The following is a 25730-nucleotide window of genomic DNA, read 5'->3' as shown; positions in this document are numbered from 1 at the left end:
TTTTCAAAAAGAAAAATTTACAAAACACAGCTAATTTTTTATCTATTTACACATAAATTTTAAGATATTACAAATACAGGTTTAATTAACAAAACAATTCTCAAAAGTTAGGCATGTATTTGTGATATTTCAAAAGTTAGGTTGTGTTTGTAAATAGGCGGCGTGTTTTTCTAAATTTTTCTTTAGAAAATGTAGGCTTTATCCAATCATGGAAGTTCTTTGTTGATATTCCCTATATGCCAAGGAAGTTCTTTGTTGATCTTAGGTACCCTTGTATTGAGAAGTCCATTAGCAACCTTTTCTGGCATTGTTTTTTCAGCAGCTGCAGATAGCAGTGGTTTTTCTTTTCTTTGAGTTTTTCCCTTTCTAGTAATACAGAGAAATGAGTGTTCATGTCAATACAATATGGAAGCTCTTGGTTCTTCTTGTGGTGCATTTGAAGGTCCTGTAAGTTTCTCCTCCACAACTAGAATCATATCCTATTTATCCTCTAACCTGCACGAATCAGCACTCAATGTGACTCATTACCCATTGCAGGGACTATCACTAAGTGGCAGACTCATAGGCACCACAAAGAGTGCTCATGAAAGCTACCTCAAGCTTATTCTTCCTAGTGGTAGTAGAGATGATTTCAGCAGTTAATTTCCAGTCACTAAAATGGCAAGTGATCCTTAGCTCCGTGCAAGAGCTTGGAACCGGGCTTAGGAGGCTTTCTCTTCAGACGAGCGGTGATTGATTTTGTTTTCCTTGAAGGCTTGAACATTAAAGATCATATCTGCTAAGCTTTCGATATTTGAATAAAAGCTTCAAATATCTGTAAATTTTCCTGCTGTTCTCCCATTCTTCATTGCAAGCAGCCATCTTAGATGGTGCTTAGGCATGGAGACACAAAGGCTACAACTTTGTTCTTGCTGTTGTTATTTATTCTCTCCTCATTTTTCATGTCACCAAGTAAATTAGCTTTGCAGGTGAACCTTAAACCATTGGAATTCATGCAGTTCCACTTCAAGTTTCAAAAACAATTTCACTATCCAGTGCATACTTTTGCTGGTGTATACAGGTTCGCTCCCTCATATGAATAGACATGACCTCTAGAAGGCCATTGATTTCAACTTCATGAGGGTGTGATTTGTCCCCAACTACAAATACATGAGCCTTGTTATCCATTTCAATCCAACTACATCCAGGGTCCTTTTTCATTCCCTTGCCTGTCATCAACTTCCTCACTCTGGCTGCACTCTCCCATCTACCAGCAGCAGCATAGGTGTTGGCCAAACTTATGTAAGTTATCGGCTCCTCAGGCACGAGCTGCATCAGCTCCAACGCTGCCCTTTCTGCAATTTCAACATTACCATGCTCTCTACAAGCACCAAGCAGAGCACCCCAAACCGAATCACCTGGTTTCTGTGGCATCTCTTTTACAAATTTTAATGCTTCATCAAGCAATCCAGCTCGCCCAAGAAGATCAACAATACAGCTATAGTGCTCTTCTCTTGGTGCAATTCCATAGCTTTCGGTCATAATCCTGAAGTAGTTCCGAGCTTTCTCTACCAGACCTCCATGGCTACAACCGGAAAGGACAGCCACAAAAGTGATGGCATCAGGCTTTACACCCTGCATCCACATTTCCTCAAAAAGCCTGATGGCCTCTACCCCATGCCCATGCAGGGAAAAACCAGCAATTATAGAATTCCATGAGGCTAAGTCTGGTTTTTCAACCTCTGTAAACACCTTATGTGCATCCATAATATCACCACACTTGCCATACATGTCTATGAGTGCATTATTGACAGAAACATCCAATTCAAACCGTCTTTTGATCACATGGCCATGAATTTGTTTCCCCGTCTCTAGAGAGGTCAAGTTTGCACAAGCTCTGAGAACACCTGATGAAGTGAACTCGTCACCTTTTATGCCGGACAGCCGCATCCGAGCAAACAATTCTAGAGCCCTGACAGGATGACCATTATGCATGCTACCAACAATCATAGCAGTCCATGAAACAACATTCCTTTCTGGCATCTCATCAAATAGTTTGTAGGCATCATCTAAAAGAGAAAACTTCAGATACAGATCAACAAGTGCACAACCAACAATAGTATCTGAACCAAAGCCTAACTTGATAGCAATGACATGCACCTGCAGAACCTGATTCAAACTATCCATTGATAAGCTTTGCAGCACGCTAGCAAATGCAGATTGGTCAGGATGCAGACCTGCTTGAACCATTTCCACAAAAAGCTTAAACCCCAAATCCATACTGTTCCTAGCATAGCCACCTATAAGAGCAGTCCAAGAGACTACATTTTTCACAGGCATTTCATAAAAGAACTTCTCAGCATCAGCCACACTCCCACACTTGACATACATATCAACCACCACATTACCCACGAAAACACAAAACCCATTTCCAGTTTTCACCAATTCTCCATGGATTTGATGGCCTAACCTTATTGATCCAATTGCCACACACGCCCGTAACACAGACGACAACGCAAAGCCATCCCAAGCCATGCCTTGCCTCCTCATACCACAATAGACGCACAAAGCATCAGAGTGGTAACCGCTCTTCACACATGCAGAAACCATAACCGTCCAAGAGACTACATTTCGCTGAGGCATTTTGTCGAACACATTGCAGCAATCACGAAAACTCCCGAGTTTCGAATACACCACAATCAGGTGGTTGTTTACGGCGACAGAGGCACCTATTCCAGATACCACCATGTGAGTATGAGTGCATTTAGCGGTTTCTAGACAACCCAAATCGACTAGTCTTCTCGCCAAAGGGGTGACGATGTGAGGATTGTCATCTATTTCTCTAGTCGTCGGAGTGAGCAAGGCAACGATGGCACCCCGAAAACCGCATCCCTCGCAATATTTTGATAGAATTTGAAGGACAGGTGAATGGGTTTCGTATGAATTGATAATGGAAGAACCACGCATTTGAGTGAATTCCGCGTATGGGATTGATGCGTTTCGGTTGAATTTTTGAATGTTTCTGAAGAGGTACCGCATGTGTAGGAGCACCAGGGGGAGGCTGAGTGCCGTTTAGACAGAGTGGCGAGGCATGAACTCGTAGACGTAGGCTCGAGGTGAGCTTGAAACATTAAGCCGTGTCAGGCTTCTTTCCCTCGCCACCTAATTATACAAAATCTAATGAACCTGACGTTTATAAAGTGTTAAAAATAAAGGACTCGCTGAATAAAAATTAAATAATTAATTAAGAGGGAGAAATGGAGAAATAACAATCATTCGGCTAAAGGTTTGCATTCACGGAGGAAAACTCTCACGTTCTTTTTCATGCTTTTTTTTTCTTTTCCAATTTATTCACTCTCTCATTTCATACATTTTATACAAATACAGGTCAAGATAAAGAATTTTTTATCTACAAACTTGAAAATAATCAAGATAGGATAAAGATAAACGATATTTTTTTTTATTTGTTAAAACTCTGATTGTAACCCACCCAAGTTTATTCGAGTTTGCGCATAGTTTGAAAATCACTTTCGTTGTTAAAATAAGATAGAAGTGAAGTTTAACAAAATATTCCTTAATTAAAATATTCAATCTTCAACAAATCAGAGTTTTAACAAATAAATTAAAAGTCCTAAACATCTAGGACTCCCAAGAGTCATAGCATTGAGAGTAAATATATAATGAACGTTCTACACCATCCCAAGCATGTTGCATCACCTAGCTCACTCATTGCCTGGAAAATAGTAAAAATAAGGGGTCAAACCATGCCTAAGTAACACTCTACCATATAGACAAGAAAATAAATTCTAAACAGGCAAAGCATGCAATTGATCATGTCATACACACATAACCCAAATATTCAGATTACATTCAATGTTGACGAATATAAAGATAAATAAATCACATTACTTACTCACTAATTTGATACCTCCACACAAGTTTATCAGTAATCAAAATCATGCAACATTGCATACATTCATTTCATGCATCTCAATATAAAACATGCAAAAATATGAAGCAAGTGAACATCATCCATAATGCGTTGTTTCTCTTTTCTCACCTTATAAAGGTACACTCTCATGGACTCAAACTTTGATCTAACCAATCCGATAGGGTGTTCATTATTTCATATGTTTTATTATCTTCATAAACTCAGAAGGATCTACAAGCATCCACTGGATCGGCACATAACCTAAAGATACTCCAGTGGTTCAAAAAATCGATTCTTACTCTACAGAGTCATGGATCTACCAACTTAGCACTTATGAGGTAGTCTTGGTTTCCTATGCCGAAGATGGAGAACCTGGGAGACGCCTCGCTCTCCAAAACAAACATCTCTTTTCTCGATCGTGTGTATTGCCTACCCTCTCTAAAATAGACACTTGTTTGAACGGGTTACTTAGTATTAATTAATTAGATTCACCAGTCAATTCAAGTGTCTCAACAATAAGGTCCCTCCAGCCCGAGCTTCTCTCAAGATGCTCTCATAAACACAAAACAACATACCCATTTAAACCAAGCCCTTGATAACATTCATTTTAATTCATCTTCATCTAGTTAATCCATCAGCATTTGTCTTTCAGTCAGTAGTGCATTTCACTGCATAGCATCTCCACTTCATTCTCAATTTTGCACTTTCCTTAGCATTTTACCATGCATATTCACAGATTGATCTGCATCTGATCTTCGGCATCAATCAATCCACTAATTTATGAGCACTATTTCTTGTGGTTGTTACTGATCTATAATCGAGTGTCTGAGTTTTCCGGCCTGATAAATCATTGTTTACTAAATGCCTGATCGAATTGCTATCCACTGAATTTTATTAGCTATTATCTGTTTAGCTTAGTTGTTAATTGAATTGTTAGTTTGTAGTTGTTATCTGAGTGAATAATGCTATTAGTTGAATTGATTAATATAAAGTACATTTACTTAGTTAATTTGTAATTAGATTTACTTAGTGATTTGTAAGTAGGTTTACTTAGTTGATTTAAAATAGTTAGCATATTTTTTTTACTTAGGTGTTTAGTATTAGTTATTTGTAATCATTTACATTAGTGTTTAGCATTTAGTTTAGTAGTATTTGATTTCATTAGCATCTGCTTGATTTAGCATTTTGTAATTAAATTACTTAATTGATTTGAAATAATTAGCATTTAATATAGTTTTACTTGTCATTCAGATTTCTTTCACATTATCTTTCATTGTTTTAGCATTTAATTAGTATATTTTGCTTAGTGTAGTCTCTATTAGTATCTTGTGTTGCTCGTGCTCTTTTGATTTGTGCAAGATAGCACGGAGTGGAGTACAAGTGAACAAGTGACACGGAAGCACAAGCAAAGAAGACTTTTTGCTTTTCTTTTAGAATTTAGGAATTTAAATTTGGGTTGTAATAAAACCATTTTAAGTCCTCTGCGTAGGGTATTCATTTGTTGTAATAGTTAATTAAATTTACTTTGTCTGGTTTTCACATTGCTTTCACTTAAAAAACTTTTTAAAACTATAATTTCTTCAAAAGGACATCAAACTTTTGGCATCGTTGCTGAGGAATGACGAAATACGAGTATTCACTTTATTGCCTTGTGTTTATTCTCGTATTTTAGGTTGTTAGTTTAATTCAGTTCTTTAATTTGGATTGTTTAGTTGATTAATTAGGATTGTTTAGTTTGCTTTTCACATTTAGGCTTGGAACCACGTGTGTGCATACCGTAGAGACGAGCTTACTTTTCTGCACAGCCTACCCACTAGGATCCCCTTAGAGGTGACTATGTACGATTGGTACCATGCACATAGATTTCATTTTTTGCATAATCTCTGTTGTGTGCAATTGTATGGTGTTTGTTTATTTCTCACTTTTTAGCTTTGTTTTTGTTTACTCACATTGTGGTTTGGCCGCTAGCGCGTTAGTTAGGTAAAAAATTCTAAATTAAGATGGTTGTTGCATCGATCTACCTAGTGGTGTATGCAAGGGAGATGCTCGCTTGACCCCGAGCTTATCGAGTCAATCGAGTACCCTGAGTCCCTTATCGGAAGAGCCCATAGAGCTGCAACCATGGTTGAGGATCAGCAGATAATTCATCGCCTTAGGGAGTACTTCATGCCCAATACGTATACTCCTGCCTCCTGCATCACGAGACCTGATGTAGGAGTGAACCACTTTGAGATTAAGGCCAGTGTGATCCAGATGCTACCTTAATTTTATGGCCTTAGTAATGAAGACCCATCTCGTCATCTCGACAAATTTCTTGAGATTTGCTCGACAGTGTGAATCAACAATTTTGGAGACAATGCTATGAGGTTGACCTTATTCTCCTTCTCTCTAAAGGATAAAGCCAAGCATTGGCTGAAGGTGTTAAATATTGTTCAAATTACCACTTGATAACATATACAAAGGGACTTCTTAAAGAAATATTTCTCAATTGGTAAGACGAATCAGTATCGAAAGGCCATCACCAGCTTTTCGCAAATAGAGGGGGAATTGTTTCACAAGACTTTGGAGTGGATGAAGGATCTTCTCCGCAAGTGTCCCCACCACCAGGTGCCTCGCTGGCAATTGGTGCAATATTTCTATGACAGTCTTACTGAGAAGAACCGTCAAATGGTTGATTCGTCATGTGGGGGCACTTTCATGTTCAAGAGTGAGGACGAGACTTGGTATTTATTTGAGACCTTGAATGAGAACACGATGCATCATGCCTTGTCTTCACAACTCGATAGGACCACATTTTTGCCTAGTGGTCCTAGAAAAATAAGGATTTCTAAAGTAGGGTCCGAGCGAGATTTGCAAACCAAGGTTGACCTATTGTCTAGGAAATTCGATCAATTTCTAGCCAATTCTTTGCGAAGTTCAGTGGTAAGAGTATGCGAGATATGTGCTAGCCCTGCACACTATGTTTCAGAGTGTCCTACAACACCGCTATATTCTGAATTTATTCAGGAGCAGGTGAATGTTGCCCAAGGTTTCGCTAGGCCTGTGCCTGATTCATTTGCACCCACTTATAACACGGGATGGTGAAACCACCCCATCAGCCCTTCCAGACACAGCATAGACAGAGTAACTTTTCACAAAGTTACTCGTGTCCCACATTTCTACAAGTTCACCCCTAGTATAGTATGCCTTCTCCTCAAGAGCCTACATCGAGCACATCATTTCAGGAGAAGATGTTAGAGGCTTTTTCTGGTATTAAGGCCACTCTTTGTTCTCACACACAGTCAATAGCAAAGCTAGAGACTCAAATGGGACAGTTGGCTCGGGCCTTCAACAGGCAAAGCGAGGGAAGCCTATCTAGTCATTCTTTTGTCATCCCCAAGAGAGCAAATTTCTTGCCATTTGACCTGCATCCCACGGATTCACACCCTACGCAGGTCAAATCTGTTACATCCCTTCAAAATGGGAAGGCGTGTCAACTCGTTCAGGAATTGACTCAGGCGCCCAATGTCATACCCATTGATGAGTCAATCTCCTCCATTAAGCCTCCGAAGAAGGGGCAAGGCCCACAATTCGTATTGCCATCATATATTCACCGAGCCACAGTCTTCCAGGCATTCAAACTGCCGATTGCTTTTAGCAAGCAAGAGGTGCATATGCAAAAGATGCTTGACCTAGTCAAGCAGGATCATGACCACCACTTGTTTGAGGTTGCATATATCGATAGTCGATCGGTCCTAGACTCTCTTTTTTAGAGTAGTCTTTCAGAGATGACTAACCTTCGTTCTTTCTGTAACGAGAGTCATGATATCACATTTAGGAGTAGAGTGGGTGAGAACACAGTGCGCAGTGTCACAGATGGCACTCTTTTTCTCAGAGAGCCCGATTGAGCGTGACTTCATGTCCATTGATCTCATAGACGATGAAGGTTTTTTCAGGGATCCGTCTCGCTAGGGATGTGAAACTTAGCGCTTTATGGGAGGCAACTCATATCTTGTATATTATTAGATTTGCCTTTAGGATTTGTAGATTTTATTAGGTTTTATTTTATTTTTTTTGTTTCATTCATGAGTTTTCATGTTATGTCATGTATATATTGCATTCATAAAACATGCATTTATATTTCACATCAGGTTCATTCTACTATTTTTCCTCATTTATTGCGTCTCATGTGTATTCACTTAGTTTCATATAAGCATGGGGGAGTGCCACTGGTACAATATCATTCAAGCATGGGGGAGGGTGTAGTTTGCACACCTTGATATTTTTTTTGATGTTCTTGCACATTTTTACACTTCTTTTATGAAAAGTAGATTTTTAAAGAAAGAATTTGAACTTATATGAATGTTATTTCAAATCCAATGTTTTTAGGGAATTTTTGAGCTCCACGAAAAATTTTCCTGACATGGATCTAAAAACTATGGTTGTTTATGTGGATTTCGAGAAAATGGCGATAAATGCATGTTAGAGTTTATTTTGAATCACAAATATGAATATGCATAGTGTTATTTTTGAAAAAGTAAGCAAATGAATAAAAGCGCAAAAATGAGCTCAAAAGTGTAAAAAGTGCATGCATTAGGTTGTTTGGATAATTTCACAATCCCTAGTAAATGGGACTTAGACGCAAGTTGAAGCGTTTGAATTCCATTTTGAAAAGGAGAGTAGAAATCTTCGTGATCCTTAGTAGCTGAGAACAAACATAAGTTGAAATGTTTGAGTCTCATGTCGAAAAGGTAAATGAAGGAAGTCACTTTTATGTCTTAGTTTTTATCTTTTATCAATCCACTAATTTCTGAGCACTATTTTTGGTTGTTGTTACTGATCTATAATCAAGTGTCTGAGTTTTCCGGCCTGATAAATCATTGTTTACTAAATACCTAATCAGATTGTTATCCACTGAATTCTGTTAGCTATTATCTATTTAGCTTAGTTGTTAATTGAATTGTTAGTTTGTAGTTGTTATCTGAGTGAATAATGCTATTAGTTGAATTGATTAATACAAAGTACATTTACTTAGTTAATTTGTAATTAGATTTACTTAGTGATTTGTAAGTAGGTTTACTTAGTTGATTTAAAATAGTTAGCATATTTTTTTACTTAGGTGTTTAGTATTAGTTTTTTGTAATTATTTACATTAATGTTTAGCATTTAGTTTAGTAGTATTTGATTTCATTAGCATCTGCTTGATTTAGCATTTTGTAATTAAATTACTTAATTGATTTGAAATAATTAGCATTTAATATAGTTTTACTTGTCATTCAGATTTCTTTCACATTATCTTTCATTGTTTTAGCATTTAATTAGTATATTTTGCTTAGTGTAGTCTCTATTAGTATCTTGTGTTGCTCGTGCTCTTTTGATTTGTGCAAGATAGCACGGAGTGGAGTACAAGTGAACAAGTGACACAGAAGCACAAGCAAAGAAGACTTTTTGCTTTTCTTTTATAATTTAGGAATTTAAATTTGGGTTGTAATAAAATCATTTTAAGCCCTTTGCGTAGGGTATTCATTTGTTGTAATAGTTAGTTAGATTTACTTTTCTCGTAATTTTTATTTTGGCAATAAAGAGTAGTTTAGTTGCTTGTTTGAATACAAAGTATTCCCGTTCCCTGAGTTCGACTCGGTCTCTACCACTAGTGAAACCCAAATTTTATTATTTGATGTATGGTTTTCACATTGCTTTCACTTAAACATCTTTTGAAAACTATAATTTCTTCAAAAGGACATCAGTCCCTCATAACCCATGTCACATCCAATATGCTTTACATACATCTTTTAACACAATACATGATACACATGTCTATAATATAAACCATTTCTGCAACATTCATGCAAATTATCGTCATAGATGGGTTATCTCATCATGATTTATCACATCAAGAAACAAAACATTCATCATAAAGATTATGAATACACTTATTATGCTATTACATATCAGTTATACATATTTCATAAATTGTACATGAATTCATACATTGACAATGTGTGTGTGAGCATGATGAACATTGAATCACATAAGTTCACAAAGCATACTTACAAACAGTAAATTATAAAAATTGTGCTATAGTTATAGGTTTTTCCACAGCTCATACATAACATCAACAATCAATCAAAAATTTTGGGTAACACGTGTGTGTGTCCCCTAATATCTCCAATTTACAGATCTGGAAAACCTCTTATGTTTTATAGTAGTAATTCCTAAACTAAAACTAGTTTTCTGTCAACAGTTATAGATGCAAAACTCTGTTCCCTAAAAAAAATAGTGAATCAATATTCTTTTCAAAGGCTTATAAATTATATATTTTGTTAGTAAAAGCCTTATTTGTCATCTTTAAGTAGAGTCCACTCTTGTTGTTAAACTCCATACCATTATTTTTAAACATATTATGGACCAAACTTGTGTCAAAGAATTTTATAGGTCCTGGTTTTCTGTAAGTAACAGAATTTGACCGACTTGGATAAAGTTTTGGTACTAGTTGACAAGGGTTACAATTTTATCTTATTTTTCACATATTCTAAAAGATGTCTAACAACACGTATTAAAAAATTAGCCTAAATCCATAAGGGGGATTTACTGGGTTTTTCGTGGTAAAACATGTCAGATTTGGTCGGTAAACATGCCAGATTTTCTGGTTCATATTACAACCAAACCCTATTTACTGAGACTTCATGTACATGTCCACATGACCCACGTAAAAGGATTTCATCAAACCCTAATTTATTTGAGTGTTATGACTTTTGTACCAACATTACTCAATTCGAAAACACAAATTATACATAGCTATTTTCTTAATTAAACTATTTACATGAAAATTTATGTATAAAAATGTCTAATCATGGATTTCTAAGCATAGAACACATATAATCTAGCAAACATGATGTTGTAACATAAATTATAAATCGAATCATGCATTAAGACCTAATCATATTCATGTTTTTACCAAGATCTAAAACACATATTTGGAAGAACACCTTTTTTTTAACTTCTTAAAAAATCTAATAAAACAATTTTGATTCCAGATTTATAAAAATCTTGTTCACATCAATTCTAACATCATATCGCATCGAATCATGCATTCGATTCTATAGATAACTATATAAAAATTGATTTGCATCTAACCTTCAATACTACATGATTTTTCAAAACCTATTTTTGTAAAAAATCCCAAACAACGCATATGTTTTTAAAACATTACCTCATGAGGTATGTCATTCATAGACATTTACAACCTCTCCAATACAGGATCTATGGTTGATCTACTATGGATCACCATTGATCTTGATTTTGCATTATCTACGTACCCAAAATTTATTTTCGACCCTATATGATAGAGGTACCTACCTCAACAACCAAATTTAACGGATTAGATGTTGCCTCCACTTGATGAAACCTTCAAATGTAGCTTCAATGACAGCTGAAACCTCATTCGATAATTGGAGAAGAAGAGAGAAGAAAAAGTAAAAAAATAAAAAGAGAAAATACGCAAAACTCTAGAAAAATTTCAAGCTCCAATGGCATAGCCCCTCTTTGGCCCCTTTATAAAACATTTTTTCTTATTTTCAAACCATTCAAATTCCTAAATTTTCATCCCAAACTTTCTAAATTTAAATCTCATTAGCCTAAGTACTACTATACAAATTATTTGGTAAGTTTTGAATTTATTTTTCTTTATTTTTCTCTTTACTTGTTTTGTTTTTAAGAAACTTTTGAAATATCAATTTCTAGGGTTTTTAACTTTTAAATTTAATTCCAGCATAAGATGCCATATAGGATGGACCCACATAGGGGGATGCCTCACCCTATGGACCTCTACCATTTTATTAAACTTAGTTATTTTAAGTTTTTCATTCAATAAAATCTATATTTAATATTTTATATTGTTTTAAAATTTAGATTTCAAATCTATTCTAACACATTAAGCAGTTTTTCAATCTGATATCTATATTGAAAGTTATGTCTAAAACAAGTTACCATGTCATAATGAATATAAAGTACATCCCGATTTAAACATGAAGATTTGGAATTCCATTATCCAATTCATAAGAAATCTCTAGAAATCCCATCTATACGTGGCATTTGAATATAAACCACCCCAAAACCTATCATTGTCTCTCTAGAGCAAAAAAATAAAATAAAAATAGAATCCTATCCTACCCAAAGTCCTATCACAATCAAAGCTCTTATTGGATGAGTCATATCCTCCATAATGATAAGAACATATTCATTTTGGTTGGATTAAAACTAAATAATTCTTGAATCCATATCTTATGCATAATTCCTATAAATTAGGGTAACCCCTTATAGTCTAGAGGATCATTAAATCTGAAAATCCCATATCTAGTGTTGGCCCTGCAGAACAAGCATATTCAAGCCCTTCCCGCACTTTGTCCCAATGCCATTAAAGAATCCTCGTACCTACGCAGAGGTGCTCACAGACGAAAATGAGCGTAAAAGCTAAATGGGCTCTCAAGTTCAAAAAAAGATAATTTTCTATATCATTTTATTAAGTTTGTTTTTTCATTTCAGTTTCAATATTTTAAAACAAATACTTACACACAATTGGTTTTTATTTTCTCGACGGTGCAATTCGAGCTACAAAAATAAAAAACCTGTCTGGGCTTTACCTTTCTCTCGGGCAAAGGACGATCAAAACTTACATACTATTTTCCCGTATCTTTTTAAATTTTTTTTTAAATCCGAATAAGTCAAATCTTTCCCAACTCCCATTTTTTTTTCAACACTGCCGTACTTATGTTAGAGTAAAACTCAAAAAGCTTACCCCTGTGAAGTAGTCACAATTCGGCTTGCACATGGGATAATGCCAGATTTGAAATTAAACCATCTTTGTCGCTAAGGTTTTATATTAAAAACTCTCTTTAACATTCAAATGTTACAAACTAGCCATTATTAATAAAAAAAATAAGCCCTATCCCACTACACCTTTGGGGCTAAGGTTTTATATTAAAAATAAACATTAAAAATTACAAACTAGCCATTATTAATTAAAGACTTATTTTTCTTTTCATCTTGTTTTCCATAAAAGTTCAACTTACGAGTCAAACCCGCATCATCCTCGTGTCCATGTGTCTGTAACTGTCTAAAACAAAAGAAAAGAAAATAGATGGAAGTAACGTTCACCTGGGTAAACGGATTACGAAGCTAATAGGACAGAAAAAACTTGTAGGTACTCTTCATAGCAACGAGTAAAACCTCCAAAGGGCGTGTTTGATTGCCCTATAGATCGTTGGGTCTCTTGAATCGAGGTTGAAACACTAGATATGCATGACCCCAAAGCAAACAGGGGAGTCTCTATGACTGCACAAATCCATGGATATGCACCACGCGGAACGAGGCTCTGCGCACCGCAATCGGCCTGAAGTCTCTTTCGGTGGGAACAGAGTCGGACTACTCGCTCACGGAGCGGACACCTACCTGTTTATTATGAAAATATGAACATGATTACATCGAAGGAATCACGTTTGATTTTACGTTACAGTTACACCAGTGTTTATCTCCATCCGTGACAGCTACAGTAGCCTAATCAGGAGGCTCGGGGAAAGCTATTCTACTGAAAGGGGGTGGTCACGTTGATTTTGGGACTCTTTTCTTTAAAAGGGAGTCCTCTGTTTGCGTTGCCATGATGAGTTTCACAAAAATGCTTTGTGCTTTATCGCGAAACCTCACCCGTTTAGGTGGACACATAAACCAAGGGAAGAAGAACCAGACTAGAGAAATAAAAGTCGAAAGATTCCCATACACCCAATGAAAAAAGGTACAAACAGAGGTACATGTATATATAATCCTTGAACTTCGATTCCTAGTTTGAAATCAGATCAAACCAAACGCAGGTGGCGAATTTCGCAAGTGTCGTACAAAATAGCAAAAGGGCAAAAGGGGATGGGAAGGGAAAGTAGGAGCTCAAGACAACGTTGTGATCAAACAATGCCCATAATCCCAGTCCAATCTTTCCTCGACCCCAATGGTTAGAGAGAGAGAGAGAGAGAGAGAGAGAGAGAGAGAGAGAGAGAGAGCGTTTTATTCATCAGTACTCCTTTCCCTTGTGCCCTTTCTTGCACCCCTGATCACGTTCCCTCTCTCTCTAGAAGAAGGAAAAGGAAACCCTACCTCTTTTCTACTCGATTTTGTGGATCGAATTCAGAGGTAAGTGGTTCTCCCGAGTCTCATTGAATCGTTAAACATGGAAAGAGGACGGAAAGATCGTGGGTTCTTTTTTCTGATGGGTTTTTTGTGTTTTTTTTCCTTTAGGGTTTCTTTTTTCTTGGTGTTTTTGATGTGGGGTTTTCTCTGCTAGGGCAACGGAAAATGTGGGGTTTCGGTTGAGGGGTTTCTGGTTTTGTTTATCTTCTGGGGGAGGGCGGTGGGGTTGGCGATGGCCGGTTTTGGAAATTTAGGGTTTAGGGGTTCTGGGTTAGTCTTTTGCTGCACGTGAAATTGGGTGTTGACGTTGGCATTGTGAATGTCGGGATTTCTTCCGTTTCCAAAATTGGGTTTTTATTAGAACTTAGCAAAAGATGGAATGTTGATGGAGGAATTCACGGCCTCTTTGCTGATTGTGGAACTTTACTGTTCCGAGACTTGGTGATTGAGGGTTAAGAGTTTATGGGTATCTGAAGAGCAAGCCTGGCTGAAAATTTGGGGAGTTTGGGTGTACTTGGGTTCACATCTTTTTTTTGGAAATTATAGAAAAAGCTTTCTTTCGGGTGATCAATATGGTGAAATTGGATAGCGCATGGAGTGTTTCTGCTGGAGACATGGGGAATTTATGTTTCTTCTGTAGATTTCCTCTGTAGATGTCTGTGGTTCGATTTCTTGACCAGACTTATATGGCATTGGCATTTTATCACTAGTGCTACAAGGATTAAGCCCGATAATGATAAAAAAAATGGGCGTTAAAAGAATGAGAGGTTGGAAGTTTAGTGAGGAGGAGTCGGTGAAAGCTTTATTTGGAGAAGAGATTGGAAGTTTGGTAGATGGTAATGGTGGTCTTGAAGGGTCGAATGGTGAATACCGAATATTCTCTGCTGTGTTCCGTCAAACCAATGATTTGTATGAGAATGCAACAGGGAACACAAGAAATGTGTGTGCCATCGACGATTCAAACATTTGTCTGCTAGGTCAGTCAGACAATGCAGGAGTCGGGGGTAGTAATGTTGATGGGTTTTTGGTCTCAACTTATGTGAATTCAACTATGACAGATCAGCCTTTGATCCAAATGGTGGATGGAGATGGTCGTCATACTTCTGACACAAAATTTGGGCATTTGAAGGCGAGATTTGGAGTTATGGCTGAATTAGGTTCTAAACCACTTTCCCTTATAGAATACTCTTGTTTCCCAGTGGGATTGGAGTTTCAAGGTGCAAAGACAAAGCGGGTAAAAATGTGTTCTGATAATCCTGGTTCTGGTACTACTGGTGCATCTTCTGAGAACGTTTCTGGAATATTGAGCTTGAAACTCCAAGAAAAATTTAGAAATGATTTGGTGCATGGTTCTAGTTTGGTTGATGCCTCTTCTGAAAATAATTGTGAGACGTTGAGCTCAAAACCCGAAGGAAAATTTGCAAATGTTTCTGTGCATTCGCTGCCCCCCATGGTGGTTGATGACGCCACTGAATCAATGGATAATAGGGAGGCAGTTCAACATATAACTGGGCCAATAGCTGAATCTTCAGTCGATGATATCTTGTTTCATGGTAATCCTGCCAAGGAACAAATAACAGCATACAGTAGGGGATATGAGCGAGAATGCTCAGATTGCCCGCAATCATGTCAGGAAATGTTGGCCACTTCTGAAGCTTCCAGCTTGGACACACATAGTCTAAATGATGTTTTGGCTAAGGAAGCACTGGATACAAGTTTTGGGCATCTGAAGGGGAAATGTGGAGCTGGAACTGAGTTATGTTCTAAACCTACATCCTTTATAACATACTCTTGTTTACCACTGGGATTAGAGACACAAGGTGCAAAGTCCAAGCAGGTAAGATTGTGTACTGATATTCCTGGTTCTGGTATGATCAGTGCTTCTTCTGAGGATGGTTCTGGGCTGTTGAACTCAAAACCCCAAGAAAAATTTGGAAATGATTCAGTACATGGCTCTGGTTTGGTTGATGCATCTTCTGAGAACGGTACTGGGATGTTGAGCTCAAAACCCCAAGAAAAATTTGAAAGTGAATCAGTGCATGATTCTGCGTTGGTTGATGCTTCTTCCGAGGACAGTTCTGGGATGTTGAGCTCAAAATCCCAAGAAAAAATTGGAAATGATTCTGTGCATTCAGTGCCCCCTAAGGTGGTTGATGATGCCACTAAATCAATGGATAATGGGGAGGCCATTCAACATATAACAGGACAAATGTCTGAATCTTCGGTTGATGATATCTTGTCTCGTGATGATCCTACCAAGAAACAAATAGCATCAGACAGTAGAGGATGTGCACAAGAATGCTCAGGTTGCCTGCAATCATGTCATAACATGTTGGTCGCTTCTGAAGCATCCAGCTTGGGTACACCAAGCCCAAATGATGGCTTGGCTAAGGAAGCCATGGATGCAAAGGTGGTGATCACATCACCTGTTTCACAGGAGAACCATGGTCCCAAGTTCCATGAGAGTAGTTTCACTACTCTTGAAGATGACGTGCAACTTCTAAATATTGTTGGAGGAAACACAGAAAAGAGAACTCGGGAAGCATTGCTTTTAATGTCAGATGAGGCTAAACCATCATGGAAGAAGGCCTTCATTGCTGAACTTCGTGTGAGGCTCCGCCAACATGTAAAAGATTTTCTTGTGGCTGCTGGATTTGAGGTACAGTTCCGCCACAGGGTCAATAGGGTTACTGTTGATTCGGTTTATGTGTCACCTGGGCTTAAAAGGATCCTTTATGCTTCAGCCATCAAAGCATGGAAGGCATCTGCCAATATGCTATTTCATGGCAAGGACAAGCCTATGTTGGACTCAACCACAAGAAAGTGGGAGGATACTACTGAGTTTTGGGCCGAGCTAACTGATGCTTTGGCTCTTGTTGATAGGAAGGTGCAACATGTGGGTCATCAGATTGAGTCACTAAGGAGATGGCTTCTCCTTGATCCCTTTGTAACTATGCTGTTTATTGAAAGACTTGAACCACTGAAAGACAGAGAATATTCAAAGGCTTTGGTGGGATCAACTAAAAACTCTCATGGCTGCTGGTCGTCAAAGTGTTTGGTCACAAAAAGGAGGTCAAAGCTCCCCACTTCATTTGAGGAGTCTGGAGGCTTGGGTTTGAACTTAGTACCTCAGTTAGAACCAGATGGTGTTTACAGCCAATTGACTGAAGATGTGATCGGTAACAAGGTGGGGAACTTTACAACTAATGTAAGAGGACCTTCCACTTCGAGAAAATGTAGGCGTTCTCCTGACAAAAATTCTACTATCCAAGATGTTAAAATGTTGTCACTGGAAGCATCAACCTATGTCTCACCTGATATTTCTTCTGAAATTATCCCAACTCCCTGTGATGTAGATGCAACCCATACGTCACTAACACATAAAGCCTCAGATTTCTTTGTTGTTGATTCAAACGCTGATGGCAGTCAAATGGGTGTTCTAATGAATGTGACAATGGAAAGTAAGGAAAACAGACCTCAGTTTTCTATCATTGGTGAGGGATTGGATCAAGAAGTAAAATCAGTTGGACAACCAGCAGTGAATAGAAAGCCTTCACGTACTCATTCTCTAAAGGGACAATTGTGCCTTGGGATGAAGGAACCTAGTGAAATGATGGCTGCTGTTGACCAGTCATTGAATACTGACAAACAAGTTAATGAACATAAGAGTCTTCAGTGTCTTGGTTGTCGAAGGAGTCCTCGCAAGAAGGGTACTTGTATTGGTGCTGATGATGGGATTGCATGCCAGGCAGGAATCTCAGGTCATAAGAAACAGCAGAGATCAAGATCCAAGGAAAGATCTGTTGGAGGGCCAAGATGTGGTGCATCAAAAGGTTCCAAGTTTGAGGCACTGCGTGTTTTGAACAGGTCATATGAGAAATCCAAGAAACTATTGATAATTGAAGCCAACAAATTGTGCAACCGTGATGTGGAAGTTAATGCTTCAGTGGCTCATGAAGCCAAAGAGCAATTCATGAGTCCAGGCCATGAAATTAAAAACTGTGAACTTTTAAAAGGGGCCCATACCTCTCCAGCTACAAAAAGATGCAAAGGAACTACAAAATCTTCTTCTGCTGCTACTTCTTTTCTGAATCAAGATGCCATTAAAGTGAATAATAAGTTTCAACATGAATTCTTGTCATTAAAGAAACAAGAAATCATTGTGGATTCTAAAAAGGAGAGCCCAGTTAGGTTTCCCATTGATCTATCTTCTGATCTGCATGGTAGCAGCAAAGCTGTGAAGGTACAGAAATGCAAAATCAGCAATGAAAATGGACGAAAGAAAACAAAAGATGGGGCTGTTTCAAATAAAAAAGGATGCCTGATAAATGATGATGATCTCTTGATTGCAGCTATAATAAAAAATAAAGATTTCAGTTGCAGTAAAAAGCCTACTCTCAAAGCAAGGAAGGCAACATCAAGAACTGCAAGAAAGCTTAAGACTCAAAGAGGAGGCTGCAAGTTGCTCCCACGAAATCCTGGCAAAGGTGGACATCATTCATTGGATGGGAATCTGTCTACCTTTTGCAAAAGGACAGTTCTTTCCTGGATGATTGATTCGGGTGCTTTATTTGAGAATGAGGTAGTTCATTACCAGAGTTCAAAAAATGGGGCACTGGTTAAAGATGGATGGATTACAAGGGATGGGTTATTATGCAAGTGTTGCAATAAGACATTTTCCCTGACAGAATTTAAGATTCATGCTGGTTCCAAAGTTGGTCTCTCCTCATTGAATCTTTTTGTAGAGAGTGGTGAATCATTCACGCTATGTCAGCTTCGGGCTTGGTCCGCTGAGTACAAGACCAGGAAAGGTGGCACACGTGCAGTAGAAATTGAGGATGTGGACCTTAATGATGATACCTGTGGCATCTGTGGGGATGGAGGTGTACTAATATGTTGTGACAACTGCCCATCTACTTTTCATCATGATTGCCTGAAGAATGAGGTTTGTCTTTTTTTTTTTTTTGTGTGTGTGTATATATGAGTAATGTGTAAGTTCCAGACCATTCTAATCCCTTTAAAAGACATATTTACATGTGTTTTTTACTTAATCTAGATGCATATATGTGATCTCTATGCTTTGTTTAGTAACAAACTTGTAGTTTTTAAACATTTTTCATGTTTAGATGTGTCTTTACCTGGACAAAAAATCAATGGTTCATATTACACCAAAAATTTGATTAACTAAAATTTTTTGTTAAATTGATTTGATCCAAAGTATGGTTCTTAGTGAATAAGCAATGATACACATCTACAGGTTTGGATTAAGCATTAAACAAAAAATCAATGGTTTATAAGTTGCCAGTTGAGGAAGCGGAAGCGGGAAGCGTGGGATGACTTAGAAGCGAACCAAGAATCGTCTCGAAAGCGACCTACGAAGCGAACCGGAAGCGAAAAATAGAGAAAAAATAAAAAAAATGAAAAAAGGGGAAGCGAGGGGCAAGCGTGCTTCCCTAAATGGGAAGCGCAGTTCCCAGGACGTTTCGGAAGCACGACGTTTTGCGCTTCCGAGACACATTTCGGGGAAGCGCACTTCCCCATTCCCTATGGCGCTTCCGGTAACTCTGGTCTGGGAGATAAAGGGTTTGGGAACTTACACATTACTCTCTCTCTCTCTATATATATATGACATGCTTATATCACTTTTATGCATGGTAGATATTTTTAGCAACCATTTGTAAAGTTGAGCCTGTGTCATTGGAGTTCGTTTCCTTCTAGTCAGAGTCAGTCCGGTCATAAGGTCTTTGAACTTCTTCATGTGGATGTATAAGGTCCTAGTAAGATTCCTACCAGGACTCTGTATCGATATTATCTTGTTATTGTTGATGTTTTTTCTAAGTTGTCTTGGGTGTTCTTAATAAAAGAAAGGTATGAAGTTCCTAGTATTATCAAATAATTAGTTATTGAAATAAAAACTAAGTTTGAATCTGTTGTCAAGATTATCTGCACTGATAATGCCCTTGAGTTTAAAACCAAAGCATTGTTGCAATTTTATCAAGACCATGGCATTCAACCTCAAACCTCTTGTGCCTATACCTCTCAACAAAATGGGTTGGCTGAGCGAAAATACATGCACGTACCCTTATGATTCAATCCAATGTTCCTGCTTCATATTGGGGTGATGCGGTTATCAGAGCTTGTTATCTGATCAACCACATGCCTTCATCATCCGTGGAAGATAAAATTTCTTTGCACATCCTGTATCCTAATGCTCCACTTTTCTCTTTCTCGCCCAAGGTATTTGGGTGTGTTTGCTTTGTGCACAGACTTGGACCTGACCGTGATAAATTAGCTGCTCAAGCAACTAAGTGTATGTTTATAGGTTATCCAAAAAATCAAAAGGGTTATCGATGTTATGATCTGATTTCCCATTGGGAGTATGTCAGTGCGGATGTATCTTTCTTGGAGTCCATTCCATATTATTCTAGTACTGGTGCTCAGATGCAAGTTGATCAAGATGACTCCTTTCCTCTTCTTCTCCCTCTTTTTCCTTTGGAATCTGCGCCCTAATTACCGAGTTCAACTCTACCTTCCTCACGGTTTCATAATCCTCCATTGGTATATGTGCGTAGAGCTCCACCTCCTCCCGTGCCTTCACCTTCTTCTTCTCCTGAGGTAAGTGCTCCTGATAACAAGGACCTTCATGTTGATGATAATAGGCCAATCGCTTTACGGAAGGGGACACGACAATGTACCTTATATCCTATGTCTCAGTTTGTGTCCGATGCCAGAATTGGTAATCAGATGAAAGCATTTATTTCAGCTTTATCTGCCGAAACTATTCCTCTGAGCTATCAACAGGTAGAGCTCGATAGCAGATGGAAGCAGGCAATGCAAGATGAAATGGATGCCTTATTGTCTCAACAGACATGGGACTTGGTTGATCCCCCATTGGATGCAAACATTGTTGGATGTAAATGGGTATATACCATTAAGTACAACTCAGATGGTTCAATTGAAAGATACAAGGCCAGATTAGTAGCAAAATGTTATACTCAGACATATGGTGTTGATTTCTTTGAAACATTTTCTCCCGTCGCACGGATCGGTACCATCCATCTTGTTCTCTCCGTAGCTGTTCACCATGGATGGAGTCTGTGTCAACTAGATGTGAAAAATGCATTCCTATATGGGGATCTGTCTGAAATAGTATACCTGCAACAACCTCCTGGGTTCGAGGTTGAGGGGGAGTGTCAGAAGGTGTGCAGATTAAGAAAGGTGATATATAGTCTGAAGCAAAATCCACGTGCATGGTTTCAAAAGTTGTTTGAAGTGATGTCAAAGTTTGGTTTTAATAGGTCAGCGTCAGACCACACATTATTTATTAAGAAAACTAACTCAGGTCTAGTTGTTATGGTGGTATATGTGGATGACATAATCCTTACAGGAGATGATATGAAAGATATTGTAGCTACAAAGGCTCATCTTCAAAAACATTTTGTTACAAAAGACCTTGGTCCACTTAGATACTTTCTGGGCATAGAAGTTGCCAGGAACAGTGAATGTGTGGTTTTGTCTCAACGGAAATATGTTCTTGATTTATTAAAAGAGACAGGAATGTTGGGAGCTAAACCAACAAATATTTTCAGGGATCACAAAATTCAGTTATTGGAAGAGGGGTCAAAACCTGTTGATAGCAGAAGCTATCGCTCACTGGTAGGGAAGATACTATATGTGACAATGACTAGACTTGATATTGCTTTAGCAGTAAGCAAGGTTAGCCAATTCATGGACAAACCGACTGAGGTACACTGGAATGCTGCAATAATGATACTCTGGTACTTAAAATTTTCTCCTGGAAAAGAGTTATTATTCAAGAAAGGGGGGACCCTGGAGATAGTTGCTTACTCTGATGCTGATTATGCTGGATCTGTAGAGGATAAAAAATCTACCACAGGATTCTGTGTGTTTGTGGGAGGTAACTTAATTTCATGGAGAAGTAAGAAGCAAACCGCAGTTGCTAGGTCGAGTGCCGAATCAGAATATAGGGCTATGGCCCAAACAACAACTGAATTGATGTGGGTTCGAACTGTACTAAATGATCTTCAAGTGAAGGTTTCATCTCTTATGGTAATGATGTGCGATAACAAGGCGGCTACATATATAGCAAATAATCCTGTATTTCATGAGAGGACAAAACATATTGAAGTTGACGGCCACTAGATCAAGCTGGTCATATCTCTACCAAGCATCTAAACTCGGAGGACCAAGTTGCAGATATTTTTACAAAGCCTCTTGCTAGGCCTAGTTTCTCAAAATGTTGCGGCAAGCTAAGCATGATTGATATCTATGCTCCAGCTTGAGAGGGAGTGTTAAGATTAGTCGACCATCTGAAGTTTGTTTTATTCTTAAAGTTGCTTTTTGGTATTTTATATATAATGAGGGACCCATATGTAAATTTTTTTTAGGCTAACCTCTATTTAAACTAGAGGAGATTAGCTCTAATGATATAACGACTTTCCCTCTCTCTCTCTCTGCCTCGGTTCCTGTGTGCTCCATTAGAGTTTCCATGGCCATGTCATGTGAAATTAAGTGAAATGGACTAATTTCTGTTTGTGATCCTTTGATGGCATCCAATGTCTCAATATATTTTAGGTTGTACAATTTGCTGATTGTTTAGATTGAATAGTTTTACATGTCATTGATGAGCTTTTGCTTCTACTTTTGGCATGTCAAGTTACTATTATTATTACTATCCTATCATGCTTATTCAATTGATATTAGGGCCTCTTTTTTAAATTTGATGAACCATATTTAGACTTGATCATGTCGAGTATTAAACATGTCTGTATATGGTTCAACTCATAATTCATAAAAAAGTGTTTTTTCTACTGATAAAGAAATATCTGCTAGTTTTTGCTTCATAGGTTATGATCTATGAAGCAGATTCTTGATTCCTGGTATACTGGAGAGTAGCGACTGATCTTTTTTTCGGGTAATGTGTTCAGGTGCTTCCTGATGACAATTGGTATTGCCCATACTGTACTTGTAAGATCTGTGGTGAAGCGGTCCTTCAGCAAGAGCCTTTGGGTTCTTCGATGCTATTACAATGTGCACAGTGTGAACACAAATGTACTCTTTTACTACCTTAGAATGTGGTGGCCTGCTTCCTATTTTTTGAATGCAAAATATTAGGCTGTGGGCTGCTTCTTATAATGTGCTACTTGATGAACAGACCATAAGCCCTGCCTGGATGGCAAGGTTCGATGTAAGGGTGATGAGACATGGTTTTGTGGAGAAAGCTGTCAGGAGGTACCTCTTCAGATCCTTTCTTCGTATTTTTTAGATAATTTCTTTGGAAATGTAGCATGAACATAAAAACTATTTTGGGGTTGTTACTCAGTTTGAAGATAGGAAAGAAAATTTGACATACTGGCAACATGTTTATTTTCAACAAACCTTTCTTGTTTCAGAAGAAAGTGATCTAAAGGAGAAATTATTTGTGGATCCTGTTGGCTGTTGCCAAAGTTTCAATGTTTGTCTATTACTACGACTTTGTTTTATGCCTATAACGCCTATTAATATAAACACCTAGAAACTTGTCATCATCATTTGCTCTTCCTACAATCTGCTGGTCTGACATCCATCCTGGAACCCAGGAAAAGGTCTATGACCATGCTTACCCTCTGTATTCATGTATTTCTGGCAGTATGGTTCAGGTGGCATGTGAAAGTGCTTCCTCAAAGAGTAAAGTGTTGAATTGTAAGTGTGGTATAATGATTTAGTAAAGCTATCTTTGAAGTTATTTTTTATTCTTTGGGACCTTAATTATAATGGATAAGACAATTATACACAAACATTTATGAACAAAGGGGGAATGACATAATATTTACAACATATACCAGATGGAGTGCTTGATAAAATCTTCTTTCATTATTATTTGTTTTAAGTGTGCACAAAGGTGCTATTGGACACACCAAATATATTATAGACTAAGGTGATCCATATTATAATATCGGAGGTATAAATAGGTTGGATCAGGTAGGATGTGTGCATCACTGAATCATATATATTTGAACATAGTGTGGTCTTATTCATTGTAAAATTCAGATATAAAGGGTGAAAAGTGTTGAGCTGTAGCAAGACATTCCACCCAAACATGAGGTGAGGTATAAGCATCAAGGAGTAAAGCATAAGCCTCACAGACATGTTAAAAAGTTTATAAAAATTAAAAAGAACCTAAAAAACACAAACTAAAAAATAGAAATCCTTTATTGACGAACCAACAATCAGTAACAAATAAAGGGTTTAAAGTAAATACAGAAAGGTCCAAACTCCAAAACCAATATCTAGCAATAACTTGATCTAAATATCTAATAAATAAAGCATGCACACTCAAGCTAATGCCCACGAGGGTAGCAAACATTAACATATGTGTGTGTGTTTTGTGTGTGCGTGCATGTTGATGCACATATGCATGTGTGTGTGTGCATGCACGGGCATGTGTGCGTGTGTGTGTGCATGTGTGAGTGCGTGTGCTTACGCACATGTGTGCAACAATCTAATCTGTCATTTTACCTACAGGTTTATTCAGGACTGCGTTCTCATGTTGGAGTTATTCACCATATTGGAGAAGGTTTTTCTTGGACGCTTCTGAGATGCATTCATAGTGACCAGAATGAACTTTCAATGCCAAGATTCACATTAATGGCAGAGTGCAATACTAAACTAGCTGTTTCCCTTACTCTTATGGAAGAATGCTTTGTGCCTATGATAGACCCAAGAACTGGCATTGATATGATTCCTCATGCCTTATACAATTGGGGGTGAGGTCCTGCCCTTGATTATGCTTCAACCAATCTCCTCTTATTGCTTCTTATTTTTGTCTCAGCTGGTATCTTCTAGTCTTTTAGTGTTCCATCCAGCATGCTCCTGCTCATCACATTTCAGTTCTAAAGTATAAACCTCAGACACCAAAATTACAGTCTGGCTTGTGTCTTGGACTTTATGTTTCTTTACATGATAATATGATATTTATAGAGTTTTATGTATCCTCTGATTGAAAACATGCGTAGAATTCAAGTCACTTTTGGTGTTTTTAAATGGCCTTCTGCCCTATGACACCTGGGTATGGGTGCGGGTACGGGTACGGGTATGTCACGACAATTCCAAAAAATGTGGGTACGGGGACATGACGACTATTTATGTATATTAAATATCACATAAATACAAAATAAATTCAAAATAAACTGAATATAATCTAAATATATATGATCTATCTAAAATATATATTATATACTGAAAATATAATTATAAATTATAAATTATAAATTAAATAAAAACTTGTATGTACGGAGGGTAAAATGGCATGTCCGGGTGTTGACACGGGGATATCCATGTCAACACGGGTACGGAGGGAAAAATTGAGTGTTCGGGTACCATAGCTTCTGCCCTCTTTGTCCTTAAGTTATTTAGTTTTGTTTTGATTGGAGTATCTAATCAACCTTTATTTTCATTATTTCTTGTTCCTTGTTTGGTTGTGCGAGATATTTATTCTAGCGGAAACTTTTGTTTGCTTTTTGGTTAGCTTATGTAGTCTGCGATGACTATCAGATTGAATTTTGGGTTATTAGATAATGCTGCCTAATAATTTTAGAGATTGGAATAAAGGGCTTGTGAATTAGAAAAGATTGGCATAGTTTTCTTTCTATATAGTAGGCTTGAT

At 37.7% G+C, this 25730-nt stretch overlaps 1 protein-coding gene and 1 pseudogene across 2 annotated transcripts in view; one reads left to right on the top strand and one right to left on the bottom strand.

Annotated features, from left to right (window-relative positions):
- Positions 1-1005: 1005 nt before the first annotated feature.
- On the bottom strand, positions 1006-2727 carry LOC149821855 (pentatricopeptide repeat-containing protein At2g13600 pseudogene; annotated as a pseudogene).
- Positions 2728-13195: 10468 nt separating this feature from the next.
- The window catches only part of LOC149821854 (uncharacterized), a 59531-nt gene continuing 46996 nt past the window's right edge, over positions 13196-25730 (top strand). For both annotated transcript variants that reach the window (XM_089980660.1, XM_089980659.1), the window contains exons 1-4: positions 13196-19010; positions 23014-23137; positions 23241-23317; positions 24590-24831. In XM_089980660.1, the coding sequence (XP_089836786.1) occupies positions 14799-19010; positions 23014-23137; positions 23241-23317; positions 24590-24831 (4655 nt within the window). In that variant the 5' untranslated portion in view covers positions 13196-14798. The remainder of the gene's footprint in view (positions 19011-23013; positions 23138-23240; positions 23318-24589; positions 24832-25730) is intronic.

Source organism: Nuphar pumila, chromosome 11 (genome assembly GCF_984573655.1).
Source record: "Nuphar pumila chromosome 11, dmNupPumi1.hap1.1, whole genome shotgun sequence".
In the NCBI taxonomy this organism is placed as follows: Eukaryota; Viridiplantae; Streptophyta; class Magnoliopsida; order Nymphaeales; family Nymphaeaceae; genus Nuphar; species Nuphar pumila.
Note: the sequence above shows the minus strand (reverse complement) of the source record. Positions and strands in the feature narration are given on the sequence as shown.